Here is a 17,896-nt window from a genome sequence, read left to right as displayed (position 1 = left end):
GGGGAACATGGATTAGAGACAGGCTTTAGTAGAGGGACATGGATTAGAGACAGGCTTTAGTAGGGAACATGGATTAGAGACAGGCTTTAGTAGGGGGACATGGATTAGAGACAACCTTTAGTAGGGGAACATGGATTAGAGACAGGCTTTAGTAGGGGAACATGGATTAGAGACAGGCTTTAGTAGGAGAACATGGATTAGAGACAGGCTTTAGTAGGAGAACATGGATTATAGACAGTCTTTAGTAGGAGAACATGGATTAAAGACAGGCTTTAGTAGGAGAACATGGATTAGAGACAGGCTTTAGTAGGAGGACATGGATTAGAGGCAACCTTTAGTAGGGGACATGGATTATAGACAGGCTTTAGTAGGAGAACATGGATTAGAGACAGGCTTTAGTAGGGGAACATGGATTAGAGACAGGCTTTAGTAGGGAACATGGATTATAGACAGGCTTTAGTAGGAGAACATGGATTAGAGACAGGCTTTAGTAGGGGAACATGGATTATAGACATGCTTTAGTAGGAGAACATGGATTAGAGACAGGCTTTAGTAGGGGAACATGGATTATAGACAGGCTTTAGTAGGGGAACATGGATTATAGACAGGCTTTAGTAGGGGAACATGGATTAGAGACAGGCTTTAGTAGGGGGACATGGATTAGAGACAGGCTTTAGTAGGGGAACATGGATTAGAGACAGGCTTTAGTAGGAGAACATGGATTAGAGACAACTTTAGTAGGGGAACATGGATTATAGACAACCTTTAGTAGGGGAACATGGATTAGAGACAACCTTTAGTAGGGGAACATGGATTAGAGACAGGCTTTAGTAGGGGGACATATGGATTAGAGACAACCTTTAGTAGGGGGACATGGATTACAGACAGGCTTTAGTAGGGGACATGGATTAGAGACATGCTTTAGTAGGGGGACATGGATTAGAGACAACCTTAGTAGGGGAACATGGATTAGAGACAGGCTTTAGTAGGGGAACATGGATTAGAGACAGGCTTTAGTAGGAGAACATGGATTATAGACAGTCTTTAGTAGGAGAACATGGATTAAAGACAGGCTTTAGTAGGAGAACATGGATTAGAGACAGGCTTTGTAGGAGGACATGGATTAGGAGGGGCAACCTTTAGTAGGGGGACATGGATTATAGACAGGCTTTAGTAAGGGAACATGGATTAGAGACAGGCTTTAGTAGGAGAACATGGATTAGAGACAGGCTTTAGTAGGAGAACATGGATTATAGACAGTCTTTAGTAGGAGAACATGGATTAAAGACAGGCTTTAGTAGGAGAACATGGATTAGAGACAGGCTTTAGTAGGAGGACATGGATTAGAGGCAACCTTTAGTAGGGGGACATGGATTATAGACAGGCTTTAGTAGGAGAACATGGATTAGAGACAGGCTTTAGTAGGGGAACATGGATTAGAGACAGGCTTTAGTAGGGGAACATGGATTATAGACAGGCTTTAGTAGGAGAACATGGATTAGAGACAGGCTTTAGTAGAACATGGATTATAGACATGCTTTAGTAGGAGAACATGGATTAGAGACAGGCTTTAGTAGGGGAACATGGATTATAGACAGGCTTTAGTAGGGGAACATGGATTATAGACGGGCTTTGGTAGGGGAACATGGATTAGAGACAGGCTTTAGTAGGGGGACATGGATTAGAGACAGGCTTTAGTAGGGGAACATGGATTAGAGACAGGCTTTAGTAGAGAACATGGATTAGAGACAACCTTTAGTAGGGGAACATGGATTATAGACAACCTTTAGTAGGGGAACATGGATTAGAGACAACCTTTAGTAGGGGAACATGGATTAGAGACAGGCTTTAGTAGGGGGACATGGATTAGAGACAACCTTTAGTAGGGGGACATGGATTAGAGACAGGCTTTAGTAGGAGAACATGGATTAGAGACAGGCTTTAGTAGGAGAACATGGATTATAGACAGTCTTTAGTAGGAGAACATGGATTAGAGACAGGCTTTAGTAAGAACATGGATTATAGACATGCTTTAGTAGGAGAACATGGATTAGAGACAGGCTTTAGTAGGAGAACATGGATTATAGACAGGCTTTAGTAGGGGAACATGGATTATAGACAGGCTTTAGTAGGGGAACATGGATTAGAGACAGGCTTTAGTAGGGGACATGGATTAGAGACAGGCTTTAGTAGGGGGAACATGGATTAGAGACAGGCTTTAGTAGGAGAACATGGATTAGAGACAACCTTTAGTAGGGGAACATGGATTATAGACAACCTTTAGTAGGGGGACATGGATTATAGACAGGCTTTAGTAGGGGAACATGCATTACAGACAGGCTTTAGTAGAGAGAACATGGATTAGAGACAAGCTACATTGCAGTCATGTTACTCACTTTTCTACATTTTCTTATGTTCTCTGTGTGTCTTTGTGTATGCGTTTGTATGTGTGTGTGTATGTGTATGTTTCTACTTGTGTGTGTGTGGTGTGCGTGTTTCTCGGTGTGTAGACGTGGGACGAGACCCTGTCTAAATCAGCTGAGGACTGGGCCCACGCGTGTCTGTGGGACACGGACCTCGACACCTCCTCAGGTTCCTGGGCCAGAACCTCTCTGTCAGGGACCGGACGGTGGAGTCACCTCTAACCTCTGACCCTTCACTGTTGACCCTGGGTGCTGACCCTGCTCAGTTTGGTGTATCACCCTCTAAAGGTTAAGGTTCAGATGTCGGAGGGGAGGGTGAACGGATCCTGGATCTCGTGACCTGTATGTGTGCCAGATGGTGCCATATTACCTATTCAGTGCACTACTGTTGACCACAGCTCTATGGGGGATACATCTAATCAAATGTTATTGGTCACGAACACATGGTTAGCAGATGTTATTGCGGAAAATGTAGTGAAATGCTTGTGCTTCTAGTTCCCGACAGTGCAGTAATATCTAACAAGTAATCTAACAAATTCACAACGACTACCTAATACACACAAATCTGAGTAAAGGAATGTAATTAAGAATATATAAATACTTGGATGAGGGATGTCAGAGCGGGCATAGACTAAGATACAGTAGAATAGTATAGAATACAGTATATACATATGAGATGAGTAATACATAGACTAAGATACAGTAGTATAGTATAGAATACAGTATATACATATGAGATGAGTAATACATAGAATAAGATACAGTAGAATAGTGTAGAATACAGTATATACATAGACTGATATACAGTACAATAGTACAGAATACAGTAATACATAGACTAAGATACAGTAGAATAGTATAGAATACAGTAATACATAGACTAAGATACATTAGTATAGTATAGAATACAGTATATACATAGACTAAGATACAGTAGAATAGTATAGAATACAGTATATACATATGAGATGAGTAATACATAGACTAAGATACAGTAGAATAGTATAGAATACAGTATATACATATGAGATGAGTAATACATAGAATAAGATACAGTAGAATAGTATAGAATACAGTATATACATATGAGATGAGTAATACATAGACTAAGATACAGTAGTATAGTATAGAATACAGTATATACATATGAGATGAGTAATACATAGAATAAGATACAGTAGAATAGTGTAGAATACAGTATATACATATGAGATGAGTAATACATAGACTAAGATACAGTAGTATAGTATATAGAATACAGTATATACATATGAGATGAGTAATACATAGAATAAGATACAGTAGAATAGTATAGAATACAGTATTTACATATGAGATGAGTAATGTAAGATATGTAAACATTATTAAAGTGACCAATGATTTCAAGTCTGTATGTTGACAGCAGCCCCTCTGTGCTAGTGATGGCTGTTTAACAGTCTGATGGCCTTGAGACAGAAGCTGTTTTTCAGTCTCGGTCCCAGTTTTGGTGCACCTGTACTGACCTCGCCTTCTGGGGAAACGTAGGGGAGTGTTATTTGGGATGCAGGCAACGTCTCTGGCCTTCAATGAATCAGCTGTCCCTTTAGTACAGACCCTCCTCCTCCTGACTATCAGTCAATGAATCAGCTGTCCCGTTAGTACAGACCCTATACACAGACTATATACACAGGGTACCAGTACTGAGTAATGATAACTAGGCTATATACACAGAGTACCAGTTCTGAGTAATGGTAACTAGACTATATACACAGGGTACCAGTACTGAGTAATGATAACTAGACTATATACACAGGGTACCAATACTGAGTAATGATAACTAGGCTATATACACAGGGTACCAGTTCTGAGTAATGGTAACTAGACTATATACACAGGGTACCAGTACTGAGTAATGATAACTAGACTATATACACAGGGTACCAGTACTGAGTAATGATAACTAGACTATATACACAGGGTACCAGTACTGAGTAATGATAACTAGACTATATACACAGGGTACCAGTACTGAGTAATGATAACTAGACTATATACACAGGGTACCAGTACTGAGTAATGATAACTGGACTATATACACAGGGCACCGAGTACTGAGTAATGATAACCAGGCTATATACACAGGGCACCAGTACTGAGTAATGATAACTAGACTATATACACAGGGTACAGTACTGAGTAATGATAACTAGACTATATACACAGGGTACCAGTACTGAGTAATGATAACTAGACTATATACACAGGGTACCAGTACTGGCAATGATAACTAGACTATATACACAGGGTACCAGTACTGAATAATGATAACTAGACTGTATACACAGGGTACCAGTACTGATAATGATAACTAGACTATATACACAGGGTCCCAGTACTGAGTAATGATAACCAGGCTATATACACAGGGTCCCAGTACTGAGTAATGATAACTAGGCTATATACACAGGGCACAGTACTGAGTAATGATAACTAGACTATATACACAGGGTACCAGTACTGAGTAATGATAACTAGACTGTATACAGGGGTACCAGCAGTACTGAGTAATGATAACTAGACTATACACAGGGTCCCAGTACTGAGTAATGATAACCAGGCTATATACACAGGGTACCAGCATTGAGTAATGATAACTAGGCTATATACACAGGGTCCCAGTACTGAGTCAATGATAACTTATGGTAGAAAATTAACATTCCTGCAGTCAACATGCCAGTTCCAAGCTCCCTCAAAATTCGAGATATCTGTGGCATTGTGTTGTGACAAAACTGCACATTTTGGGGTGTCCTTTTGCAGTCCCCAGCACAAGGTGCACCTGTGTAATGATCCTGTTTTTTGATAGGCCACATCTGTCAGGTGGATGGATTATCTTTGCAAAGTAGAAATTTGTCACTTGTCCACAAATTTGAGCAAAATAATATTTTTAATGCGTATGAGACATTTTCTGGGATGTTTTTATTTCAGCTCATGAAATATGGGACCAACACTTTACATATTTATGTTTATATTTTTGTTCAGTGTATTTAACTATTTAGCAGTCTTAATTTTTTTGGATAGGAGCTTTTTTTCAGGGTCCTGCTGGTTCCAGACTTATAGGGCCGGAGTCTTTGACAGTTTTTAGGGCCCCTCTGACACCGCCTGGTCCTGGATGGCAGGAGACTTAGTCCCAGTAATATGCAGACAGTTTTTACTACCCTCTGTAGCACCTTGGGGTCGAATGCCAAACAATTGCTTTGCCAAGCTGTGATCAAAATGCTCTCAGTAGTGCAGCTATAGAAGGGGCCATGCCAAATCTTGAGCCGTTGTCATGCCTTCTTAATTACTATGTCGGTTTGTGTGTGTGGACACAGAGGTCACTAACTTCCTCCTATAGGCTGTCTCGTCATCGTCGGTGATCAGGCCTACCACCGTTAGACGTCAACAAACGTTTTCATGGTGTTAGAGTCGTGAGTGGTCAGCCAGTCGTGGGGAACAAGGATTACAGGAGGGGACTAAGCACGCACCCTTAGGGCTCCTGTGTTGAGGGTCAGCGTGGCGGGATGTGTTGTTGCCTACTCTTACCACCTAGGGGTGTGGTCAGGAAGTCCAGGATCCAGTTGCAGAGGGAGGTGTTCAGTCCCAGGGTCCTTAGCTTAGTGATGAGCTTCGTGGGTACTATGGTGTTGAACGCTGAGCTGTAGTCAATGAATAGCATTCTCACATAGGTGTTCCTTTTGTCCAGGTGGGAAAGGATAGTGTGGAGTGCAATAGAGATTGCATCATCTGTGGATCTGTTGGGGCGGTATGTGAATTGGAGTGGGTCTAGGGTTTCTGGGATAATGGTGTCGTTGTGAGCCATGACCAGCCTTTCAAAGCACTTCATGGCTACAGACGTGAGTGCTACGGGTCTGTAGTCATTTAGGCAGGTTGCCTTTGTGTTCTTGGGCACAGGGACCATGATGGATCACATCAATGATGTCGATGTGAGCCGTGACCAGCCTTTCAAACCATTTCATGGCTGTAGATGTGAGTGCTACGGGTCGGTAGTCATTTAGACAGGGGCTCTTGGGGCTCTTAGGGACAATGGTGGTCGGCTTTTATTAAATGTAAGAGTGGGGCAAAAAGTATTTCGTCGGCCACCAATTGTGCAAGTTCTCCCACTTAAAAGATGGGAGAGGCCTGTAATTTTCATCATAGGTACACTTCAACTATGACGGACAAAATGAGAGAGAAAAATATCCAGAAAATCACATTGTAGGATTTTTTATGAATTTATTTGCAAATTATGGTGGAAAATAACTATTTATGTATGTATTGTATGTATTACAGACAGGGTCAGGGAATGGCTGGGAAATATCAGTGAAATGTCATTTCATCAGACCACTTCCATATTGAGCGCATCACTAGTACTTCCTGTTTGAGTTTTTCTTGTAATCAGAAGGGAGGAGTTATGTTCAGATTTGCCAAAGGGAGGGCGAGGGAGAGATTTGTCAAAGGGAGGGCGAGGGAGAGATTTGTAATGCGTCTCTGTGTCCCTGTACAGCTGGCTGAGTGAGGTCTTATATCCCTATACAGCTGGCTGAGTGAGGTCTTATATCCCTGTACAGCTGGCTGGAGTGAGGTCTTATATCCCTATACAGCTGGCTGAGTGAGGTCTTATATCCCTATACAGCTGGCTGAGTGAGGTCTTATATCTCTATACAGATGGCTGAGTGAGGTCTTAGTATCAGCATCGGGTTGTGATTAGAAATAGACAGCTATAAGAAACCTAGTATTCTATCTCCGGCGAGCAAAACCTCCAGACTTCCTTAATATTATAGATGGCACACCAGCTGCTCTTAACAGAGAGACACACCCCATCCCCTTAGTCTTACTTGAAGCTGTCGTCCGGTCTAGACGATGACAACCCCACAAGATATATAGAGACACACCCCCTCCCCCTTAGCCTTACTCGAGGCTGTCGTCCGGTCTAGACGATGACAACCCCACAGTATATATAGAGACACCCCTCCCCCTGAGCCTTACTCGAGGCTGTCGTCCGGTCTAGACGATGACAACCCCACAAGATATATAGAGACACACCCCACCCCTTGGCCTTACTCGAGGCTGTCGTCCGGTCTAGATTTATGACAACCCCACAAGATATATAGAGACACACCCCTCCCCCTTAGCCTTACTGCACTCGAGGCTGTCGTCCGGTCTAGACGATGACAACCCCACAAGATATATAGAGACACACCCCCTCCCCTTAGCCTTACTCGAGGCTGTCAGTCCGGGCTCTAGACAATGACAACCCCACAAGATATATAGAGACACACCCCTCCCCCTGAGCCTTACTCGAGGCTGTCGTCCGGTCTAGACGATGACAACCCCACAAGATATAGAGACACACCCCCTCCCCCTGAGCCTTACTCGAGGCTGTCGTCCGGTCTAGACGATGACAACCCCACAAGATATATAGAGACACACCCTCCCCCTGAGCCTTACTCGAGGCTGTCGTCCGGTCTAGGCGATGACAACCCCACAAGATATATAGAGACACACCCCTCCCCCTTAGCCTTACTCGAGGCTGTCGTCCGGTCTAGACGATGACAACCCCACAAGATATATAGAGACACACCCCTCCCCTTAGCCTTACTCGAGGCTGTCGTCCAGTCTAGACGATGACAACCCCACAAGATATATAGAGACACACCCCTCCCCCTTAGCCTTACTCGGAGGCTGTCGTCCGGTCTAGACGATGACAACCCCACAAGATATAGAGACACACCCCTCCCCCTGAGCCTTACTTGATGCTGTCGTCCGGTCTAGGACGATGACAACCCCACAAGATATATAGAGACACACCCCTCCCCTTAGCCTTACTCGAGGCTGTCGTCCGGTCTAGACGATGACAACCCCACAAGATATATAGAGACACAGCCCTCCCCCTGAGCCTTACTCGAGGCTGTCGTCCGGTCTAGACGATGACAACCCCACAAGATATATAGTATACATGTCCTTGTTCAGCCAAGACTCCATAGAAGTATAGAATATTACACCATTCTTCTGGTCCAACTGATAGGATAATAGGAGTTCATCCAATTTATTCTCCAGTAACTGCACATTCGCAAACAGAACAGAAGTTAATGGTGCTCTGATGTCCAGAAGCTGTTTTCAGTCATAGGAAATGATGACAGAGACATTATGTTACAGGTAAAACAGGAGCCCATAAAATGGTCGCTATCTATTGCAGCGCCCCATGTCTTAGTCATGTCTGTCTGTCTGTCTGTCTGTCTGTCTGTCTGTCTGTCTGTCTGTCTGTCTGTCTGTCTGTCTGTCTGTCTGTCTCTGTCCTCAATACTAATCTGTCTGTCTATCTGTCTGTCTGTCTGTCTGTCTCTGTCCTCAGTACTAATCTGTCTGTCTCTGTCCTCAGTACTAATCTGTCTGTCTCTGTCCTCAATACTAATCTGTCTGTCTATCTGTCTGTCTGTCTGTCTCTGTCCTCAGTACTAATCTGTCTGTCTCTGTCCTCAGTACTAATCTGTCTGTCCTCAGTACTAATCTGTCTGTCTCTGTCCTCAGTACTAATCTGTCTGTCTCTGTCCTCAGTACTAATCTGTCTGTCTCTGTCCTCAGTACTAATCAAATCAAATGTTATTTGTCAAATCAAATTTTATTTGTCACATACACATGGTTAGCAGATGTTAATGCGAGTGTAGCGAAATGTTGTGCTTCTAGTTCTGACAATGCAGTAATATTTAACAAGTAATCTAACCTAACGATTTCACAACAACTACCTTATACACACAAGTCTAAAGGAATGAATAAGAATATGTACATATAAATATATGAATGAGCAATGGCCGAACGGCTTAGGCAAGATGCAGTAGATGGTATCGAGTACAGTATATACATATGAGATGAGTAATGTAGGGTATGTAAACATTATATAAAGTGGCATTGTTTAAAGTGGCTAGTGATATATTTATTACATACCATTTTTCATTATTAAAATGGCTGGAGTTGAGTCAGTATGTTGGCAGCAGCCACTCAATGTTAGTGGTGGCTGTTTAACAGTCTGATGGCCTTGAGATAGAAGCTATTTTTCAGTCTCTCGGTCCCAGCTTCGATGCACCTGTTCTGACCTCGCCTTCTGGATGATAGCGGGGTGAACAGGCAGTGGCTCGGGTGGTTGATGTCCTTGATGATCATTTTGGCCTTCTTGTGACATCGAGTGGTGTAGGTGTGGAGGGCAGGTAAGTTGCCCCCGGTGATGCGTTGTGCAGACCTCACTACCCTCTGGAGAGCTGAAAGGTTGTGGGCGGAGCAGTTGCCGTACCAGGCGGTGATACAGCCCGACAGGATGCTCTCGATTGTGCATCTGTAGAAGTTTGTGAGTGTTTTTGGTGATAAGCTGAATTTCTTTAGCCTCCTGAGGTTGAAGAGGCGCTGCTGTGCCTTCTTCACCACTCTGTCTGTGTGGGTGGACCATTTCAGTTTGTCCTTGATGTGTACACCGAGAAACTTAAAACTTACTACCCTCTCCACTACTGTCCCGTCGATGTCTATAGGGGGGTGTTCCCTCTGCTGTTTCCTGAAGTCCACGATCATCTCCTTTGTTTTGTTGACATTGAGTGTGAGGTTATTTTCCTGACACCACACTCCGAGGGCCCTCACCTCCTCCCTGTAGGCCGTCTCGTTGTTGTTGGTAATCAAGCCTACCACTGTTGTGTCGTCTGCAAACTTGATGATTGAGTTGGAGGCGTGCGTGGCCACGCAGTCGTGGATGAACAGGGAGTACAGGAGAGGGCTCAGAACGCACCCTTGTGGGGACCCAGTGTTGAGGATCAGCGGGGTGGAGATGTTGTTCCCTACCCTCACCACCTGTCTCTGTCCTCAGTACTAATCTGTCTGTCTGTCCTCAGTACTAATCTGTCTGTCCCTGTCCTCTGTACTCTTCTGTCTGTCCTCAGTCAGGCAGTCCAGGACCCAGTTGCACAGGGCGGAGTCGAGACCCAGGGTCAGAGCTGTAGTTGAACAGCATTCTTACATAGCTATTCCTCTTGTCCAGATGGGTTAGGGCAGTGTGCAGTGCGATTGCGTCGTCTTTTGACCTATTGGGCGGTAAGCAAATTGGAGTGGGTCTAAGGTGTCAGTTAGGGTGGAGGTGATATGGTCCTTGACTAGTCTCTCAAAGCACTTCATGATGACAGAAGTGAGTGCTATGGGGCGGTAGTCATTTAGCTCAGTTACCTTAACTTTCTTGGGAACAGGAACAATGGTTGCCCTCTTGAAGCATGTGGGGACAGCAGACTGGGATAAGGATTGATTGAATATGTCTGTAAACACACCAGCCAGCTGGTCTGCACATGCTTTGAGGACGCGGCTGGGGATGCCGTCTGGGCCTGCATCCTTGCGAGTGTTAACACTTTTAAATGTTTTACTTACGTTGGTTTTGGTAGCAGGCCGTGTCGGTGGCACTGTATTGTCCTCAAAGCGAGCGAAGAAGTTGTTTAGTCTGTCTGGGAGCAAGACATCGGGGTCCGCGACTGGGCTGGTTTTCCTTATGTAGTCTGTGATTGACTGTAGACTCTGCCACATACCTCTTGTGTCTGAGCCGTTGAATTGAGATTCTACTTTGTCTCTACACTGACGCTTAGCTTGTTTGATTACCTTGCGGAGGGAACAACTACACTGTTTTGTATTCGGTCATGTTTCCGGTCACCTTGCCCTGATTAAAAGCATTTGCTTGCGCTTTCAGTTTTGTGCAAATGCCGTCATCAATCCATGGTTGTACTAATCTGTCTGTCTCTGTCCTCAGTACTAATCTGTCTGTCTCTGTCCTCAGTACTAACCAGTCTGTGTCTGTCCTCAGTACTAATCTGTCTGTCCTCAGTACTAACCTGTCTGTCCTCAGTACTAATCTGTCTGTCTCTGTCCTCAGTACTAACCAGTCTGTGTCTGTCCTCAGTACTAATCTGTCTGTCCTCAGTACTAACCTGTCTGTCCTCAGTACTAACCAGTCTGTCTCTGTCCTCAGTACTAATCTGTCTGTCTCTGTCCTCAGTACTAATCTGTCTGTCTCTGTCCTCAGCTACCGCTCTATTCTCCAGTTAGTGAAGCCCTGGCATGATGAAGTGAAGGACTATGTGTTCCCTTATCCCCGGGACTGCAACCCCAGATGCCCCCTGAAATGCTACGGACCCATGTGTACACATTATACACAGGTAAGAAGACAGTCAAGGAAAAGTCATAATGTTGTATGGGCAGAATACATTAACTTAAGATTCACATGCTTGACTTGAAGTGTAGTGCAAATCTCCCATTGACATCAATGCTTGATTGATAAATTAACTTAAGATTCATGCTTGACTTGAAGTGTAGTGAAAATCTCCCATTGACATCAATGCTTGATTGATAAATTAACTTAAGATTCACATGCTTGACTTGAAGTGTAGTGCAAATCTCCCATTGACATCAATGCTTGATTGATAAATTAACTTAAGATTCACATGCTTGACTTGAAGTGTAGTGCAAATCTCCCATTGACATCAATGCTTGATTGATAAATTAACTTAAGATTCACATGCTTGACTTGAAGTGTAGTGCAAATCTCCCATTGACATCAATGCTTGATTGATAAATTAACTTAAGATTCACATGCTTGACTTGAAGTGTAGTGCAAATCTCAAGTTGACATCAATGCTTGATTGGAAAAGTTGAATTTGAACCTGCCATTTTGATGATAGTGGTATGGATGATCTTTGGATAATTGATGATCCCTACTGTCTCTCTACTTTACAGATGGTTTGGGCCACAACAAACAAAGTCGGCTGTGCTATACACACCTGTCACAATATGAACGTGTGGGGGAACGTGTGGAAACGGACAACATTCTTAGTGTGTAACTATTCATCTAAGTAAGTAGACGGTAATAGAATGCAAAAACTTTTCTCCAACTTAAACCCCCTTTTGACATTTCAGGAAGTAGGAATACAGTATCTTTAGGAAAAGTCTTTGTTTTTCACATCAACTTCTATGCTGTTGACCTGTTACTTTTCAACAGTGGTAAACTGGTAGTTCTGATCATGCCAATACTCAACCTGACGGTTTGGCAACCGTACCGGTTCATCTCCTTCCATTGGAGCTTGAGCTTCAGCACAAAGCTGAATATACATCCCAGGTACCAGGTCCATTCCAACTCCTCCAGAACCTCAGAGAAGTCCAGAATCATTTCTCTCTTCCTGTATTCCGTGATCGAAGGCCTTGCCGTTTCATGACCCGTTGGGAATTCTGACTGACTTGTGACCTCATAATACAACCAGCTGACATGTTTTTAAATCACCACCGGCTTCCACACTGAAGAACACATGTGTTGGTGTCTTAGGACATGTGCAGTTGTGTTTTATAAAAGCCCCTCAATCAAGAGAAGCATTTTCCTTCCACAGGGACAACTGTGGCCACTATCGTTGTAGCCACTCACAGGCTTACTGAAATGAAGAAAACGATGTCACCCAAAATATGTGAACATTTTTACCGTTATCTCTCTGGCTAGCTTTCACATTCCCTAAATACATTCCCTATAAGATAGTTATATAGTTTATATGCTATCTTATAGCTGAATCCCAGACCACTCCGTGCCCGTATTAACTCTGTGTCTGTCTGTCTTGTGTTTTCCAGAGGGAACTGGATCGGAGAGGCACCCTACAAAGTAGGCGTCCCGTGCTCCGCCTGTCCCCCGAGCTACGGAGGCTCCTGTTCCAACAACATGTGCTTCCCAGCCCTCAACACAAACTATCTGCAGTGGTTCAAATAGAGCCCGGAGTCCCTGTCCAGACTAAGTCTGCGTCCCAAATCACACCCTATTCCCTATTGCCATTTGGTGCTAACACGCTGACCCCCGACCCCAACACAGAGACTTTCCCCCTTGAAGGATTTGCACAACATTTGTGGAAAACACACTTATTTAAGATTAAAGCATACATTTATAATAATGTGTACATAGAATTCATGTTTTTTTATTTTACATATTTTTTTTATTTTTTAAATGATTATCATATGATGAATTAGATTGATTGATTGATAGTCGGATGATAATCTCTGAAGTATGTTTCCTGCCAGTGTTCCAGTATACTGGGTTTACCGTTGGTCATGTACCCATAGAATGTGGACACGCATGGAGGTGCCTCACGGTGGGCCAAATGGATACAAGTTATTGACATTTCAACACTACAGTAGCAAAAGCAGAACTAGTTTTTAAAAGTGATTGTTAACTAACTTTCACATATTTTTTATTGGGGGGGGCTTTCTTAGCTAATCATCATAACTGTGGAGAGAAATACATTAATTTATGTATTGTTAATTAGGGCTCGATTCAATCTGTACCAATTCTATGGCGTAATAGACATTTAAAGGCAATGTGAGCAGAGTTTATTTTTTTAAACCAGGCAAGTCAGTTAAGAACAAATTCTTATTTTCAATGACTGCCTAGGAACAGTGGGTTAAGTTCCTGTTCAGGGGCAGAATGATAGATTTGTACCTTGTCAGCTCGGGGATTTGAACTGGCAACCTTCTGGTTACTAGTCCAACACTCTAACCACTAGGCTACCCTGCCGGCCTGGAGTGAGCAGAGACCGCGTTCACGGTAAACACTGCATATGTCGGCTCAATCAGAAATTATCTTTAAATTTCAATTGCCAAGTAACTCTGAACTTTGGTGATTCAGATTGAATCGACCCCTTAGCCACCGCAAATCTCTCTTAGCTAGCAAACGCAACGCTGTGTCCTAAACTGCACTGTGTCTCCAGCGATGCTTCGTTTTTTTGTCTGTTATAATGTGCTGCGTTATAACACACCTTGCAATGAATCCCAGCATGTGTCAATGGTGCTGAAGGCATTGCACACAATGTGTAGCTTATGCCTTGTCATGGTCAAAAGAACATGGACTCAGGTCTCAGACCTCAACAAACATGAAGCACTCAACCACTAGGCTACCAAGCCACATAGCAACTGAAGCTTACCCAACAGCCTGCCAAGCCACATAGCAACTGAAGCTTACCCAACAGCCTGCCAAGCCACATAGCAACTGAAGCTAACCCAACAGCCTACCAAGCCACATAGCAACTGAAGCTAACCCAACAGCCTACAGAGCCACATAGCAACTGAAGCTAACCCAACAGCCTACAGAGCCACATAGCAACTGAAGCTAACCCAACAGCCTACAGAGCCACATAGCAACTGAAGCTAACCCAACAGCCTACAGAGCCACATAGCAACTGAAGCTAACCCAACAGCCTACCAAGCCACATAGCAACTGAAGCTAACCCAACCAGTAGGTTACCAAGCCACATAGCAACTACAGCTAACCCAACAGACTACCAAGCCACATAGCAACTACAGCTAACCCAACAGACTACCAAGCCACATAGCAACAACAGCTAACCCAACCAGTAGGTTACCAAGCCACATAGCAACTACAGCTAACCCAACAGACTACCAAGCCACATAGCAACTACAGCTAATCCAACAGACTACCAAGCCACATAGCAACTACAGCTAACCCAACAGACTACCAAGCCACATAGCAACAACAGCTAACCCAACCAGTAGGTTACCAAGCCACATAGCAACTACAGCTAACCCAACAGACTACCAAACAACATAGCAACTACAGCTAACCCAACAGACTACCAAACCACATAGCAACTACAGCTAACCCAACAGACTACCAAACCACATAGCAACTACAGCTAACCCAACAGACTACCAAGCCACATAGCAACTACAGCTAACCCAACAGACTACCAAACCACATAGCAACTACAGCTAACCCAACCAGTAGGTTTCCAAACAACATAGCAACTACAGCTAACCCAACAGACTACCAAACCACATAGCAACTACAGCTAACCCAACAGACTACCAAACCACATAGCAACTACAGCTAACCCAACAGACTACCAAACCACATAGCAACTACAGCTAACCCAACAGACTACCAAACCACATAGCAACTACAGCTAACCCAACAGACTCTGAGCATACAGAAGGCTCAGTGGAAAGTGTATACCATGGGACAGATGGACAGTATTGCATTGAAAGGATCCAGGTATGTCCTTATAGCATGGGTTTTGGTCGATGGCTTTGATTCTGTTGTTGTGTCATGTTGTATAATGTTCACTGAACTGTTTTCGGTTCTTAGATGGAAAACCACTCCATAGAACCTCATACCCAAAACATCAATATCCTCACACTACATTCATACTGTTGCTAAGTTATATTCCAGAAATATTTAATTAAAGGATGTTTTTTTTTTAATTGTTTTGTAAAATAAACTTTATATAAATGTGGAATTATTTCCAATTGCATACTGGTTTTGATTGAGGTAACACATTCAGATAACATTACAAAATACCTTGTATTGTTTCCTCCAATTTAGTGTGGTCGATTTGGTAATATAGTATGGTCTGTATGGTAATTTAGTATGGTCTGTATGGTAATTTAGTATGGTCTGTATGGTAATTTAGTATGGTCTGTATGGTAATTTAGTATGGTCTGTATGGTAATTTAGTATGGTCTGTATGGTAATTTAGTATGGTCTGTATGGTAATTTAGTATGGTCTGTATGGTAATTTAGTATGGTCTGTATGGTAATTTAGTATGGTCTGTATGGTAATTTAGTATGGTCTGTATGGTCATTTAGTATGGTCTGTATGGTCATTTAGTATGGTCTGTATGGTAATTTAATATGGTCTGTATGGTAATTTAGTATGGTCTGTATGGTAATTTAGTATGGTCTGTATGGTAATTTAATATGGTCTGTATGGTAATTTAATATGGTCTGTATGGTAATTTAGTATGGTCTGTATGGTAATATAGTATGGTCTGTATGGTAATTTAGTATGGTCTGTATGGTAATTTAGTATGGTCTGTATGGTCATTTAGTATGGTCTGTATGGTAAGTATTATGGTAATTTAGGGTCTGTATGGTAATTTAGTATGGTCTGTATGGTAATTTAGTATGGTCTGTATGGTCATTTAGTATGGTCTGTATGGTAATTTAGTGTGGTTGGTATGTTTACTATATATATAATAACGAAGCACTAGTATTGGCAAAATCTTCGACAATTACAATTTGGCAAATATGTCAGAAATCCCTTTTAATCTCAGTCAGGTTCTGTCCCAACCCTACTGTGTAATACAGTCTCTATACAGTCTCTATACAGTCTCTATACAGTCTCTATACAGTCTCTATGGGACTATCATAATATCAACCCTACTGTATAATACAGTCTCTATATGGTCTCTATACAGTCTCTATGGGACTATCATAATATCAACTACTGTATAATACAGTCTCTATACAGTCTCTATGGGACTATCATAATATCAACTACTGTATAATACAGTCTCTATACAGTCTCTATACAGTCTCTATGGGACTATCATAATATCAACCCTATTGTATAATACAGTCTCTATATGGTCTCTAAACAGTCTCTATGGGACTATCATAATATCAACTACTGTATAATACAGTCTCTATACAGTCTCTATGGACTATCATAATATCAACCCTACTGTATAATACAGTCTCTATATGGTCTCTAAACAGTCTCTATGGGACTATCATAATATCAACTACTGTATAATACAGTCTCTATACAGTCTCTATGGACTATCATAATATCAACCCTACTGTATAATACAGGCTCTATACAGTCTCTATGGGACTATCATAATATCAACCCTATTGTATAATACAGTCTCTATATGGTCTCTAAACAGTCTCTATGGGACTATCATAATATCAACTACTGTATAATACAGTCTCTATACAGTCTCTATGGACTATCATAATATCAACCCTACTGTATAATACAGTCTCTATACAGTCTCTATACAGTCTCTATGGGACTATCATAATATCAACCCTATTGTATAATACAGTCTCTATATGGTCTCTAAACAGTCTCTATGGGACTATCATAATATCAACTACTGTATAATACAGTCTCTATACAGTCTCTATGGACTATCATAATATCAACCCTACTGTATAATACAGTCTCTATATGGTCTCTAAACAGTCTCTATGGGACTATCATAATATCAACTACTGTATAATACAGTCTCTATACAGTCTCTATGGACTATCATAATATCAACCCTACTGTATAATACAGTCTCTATACAGTCTCTATGGGACTATCATAATATCAACCCTACTGTATAATACAGTCTCTATACAGTCTCTATACAGTCTCTATGGGACTATCATAATATCAACCCTACTGTATAATACAGTCTCTATATGGTCTCTATACAGTCTCTATGGGACTATCATAATATCAACTACTGTATAATACAGTCTCTATACAGTCTCTATGGGACTATCATAATATCAACTACTGTATAATACAGTCTCTATACAGTCTCTATGGACTATCATAATATCAACTACTGTATAATACAGTCTCTATACAGTCTCTATGGGACTATCATAATAT

General features: G+C 42.2%; 1 protein-coding gene across 1 annotated transcript; it reads left to right on the top strand.

The window, feature by feature from the left end:
- Nucleotides 1–2,510: 2,510 nt before the first annotated feature.
- On the top strand, nt 2,511–15,744 carry LOC135528931 (peptidase inhibitor 15-A-like; the record flags this gene model as incomplete). The annotated part of the gene is given in 5 exon segments (XM_064957926.1): nt 2,511–2,565; nt 2,568–2,634; nt 11,482–11,614; nt 12,192–12,307; nt 13,068–15,744. Coding segments are annotated over 5 exon segments (507 nt in total), but the record flags the coding sequence as incomplete, so codon positions are not given.
- Between the last annotated feature and the right edge of the window lie 2,152 nt (nt 15,745–17,896).

The sequence above is a fragment of the Oncorhynchus masou genome, unplaced genomic scaffold (assembly GCF_036934945.1).
Source record: "Oncorhynchus masou masou isolate Uvic2021 unplaced genomic scaffold, UVic_Omas_1.1 unplaced_scaffold_1059, whole genome shotgun sequence".
NCBI lineage: Eukaryota > Metazoa > Chordata > Actinopteri > Salmoniformes > Salmonidae > Oncorhynchus > Oncorhynchus masou.
Note: the sequence above shows the minus strand (reverse complement) of the source record. Positions and strands in the feature narration are given on the sequence as shown.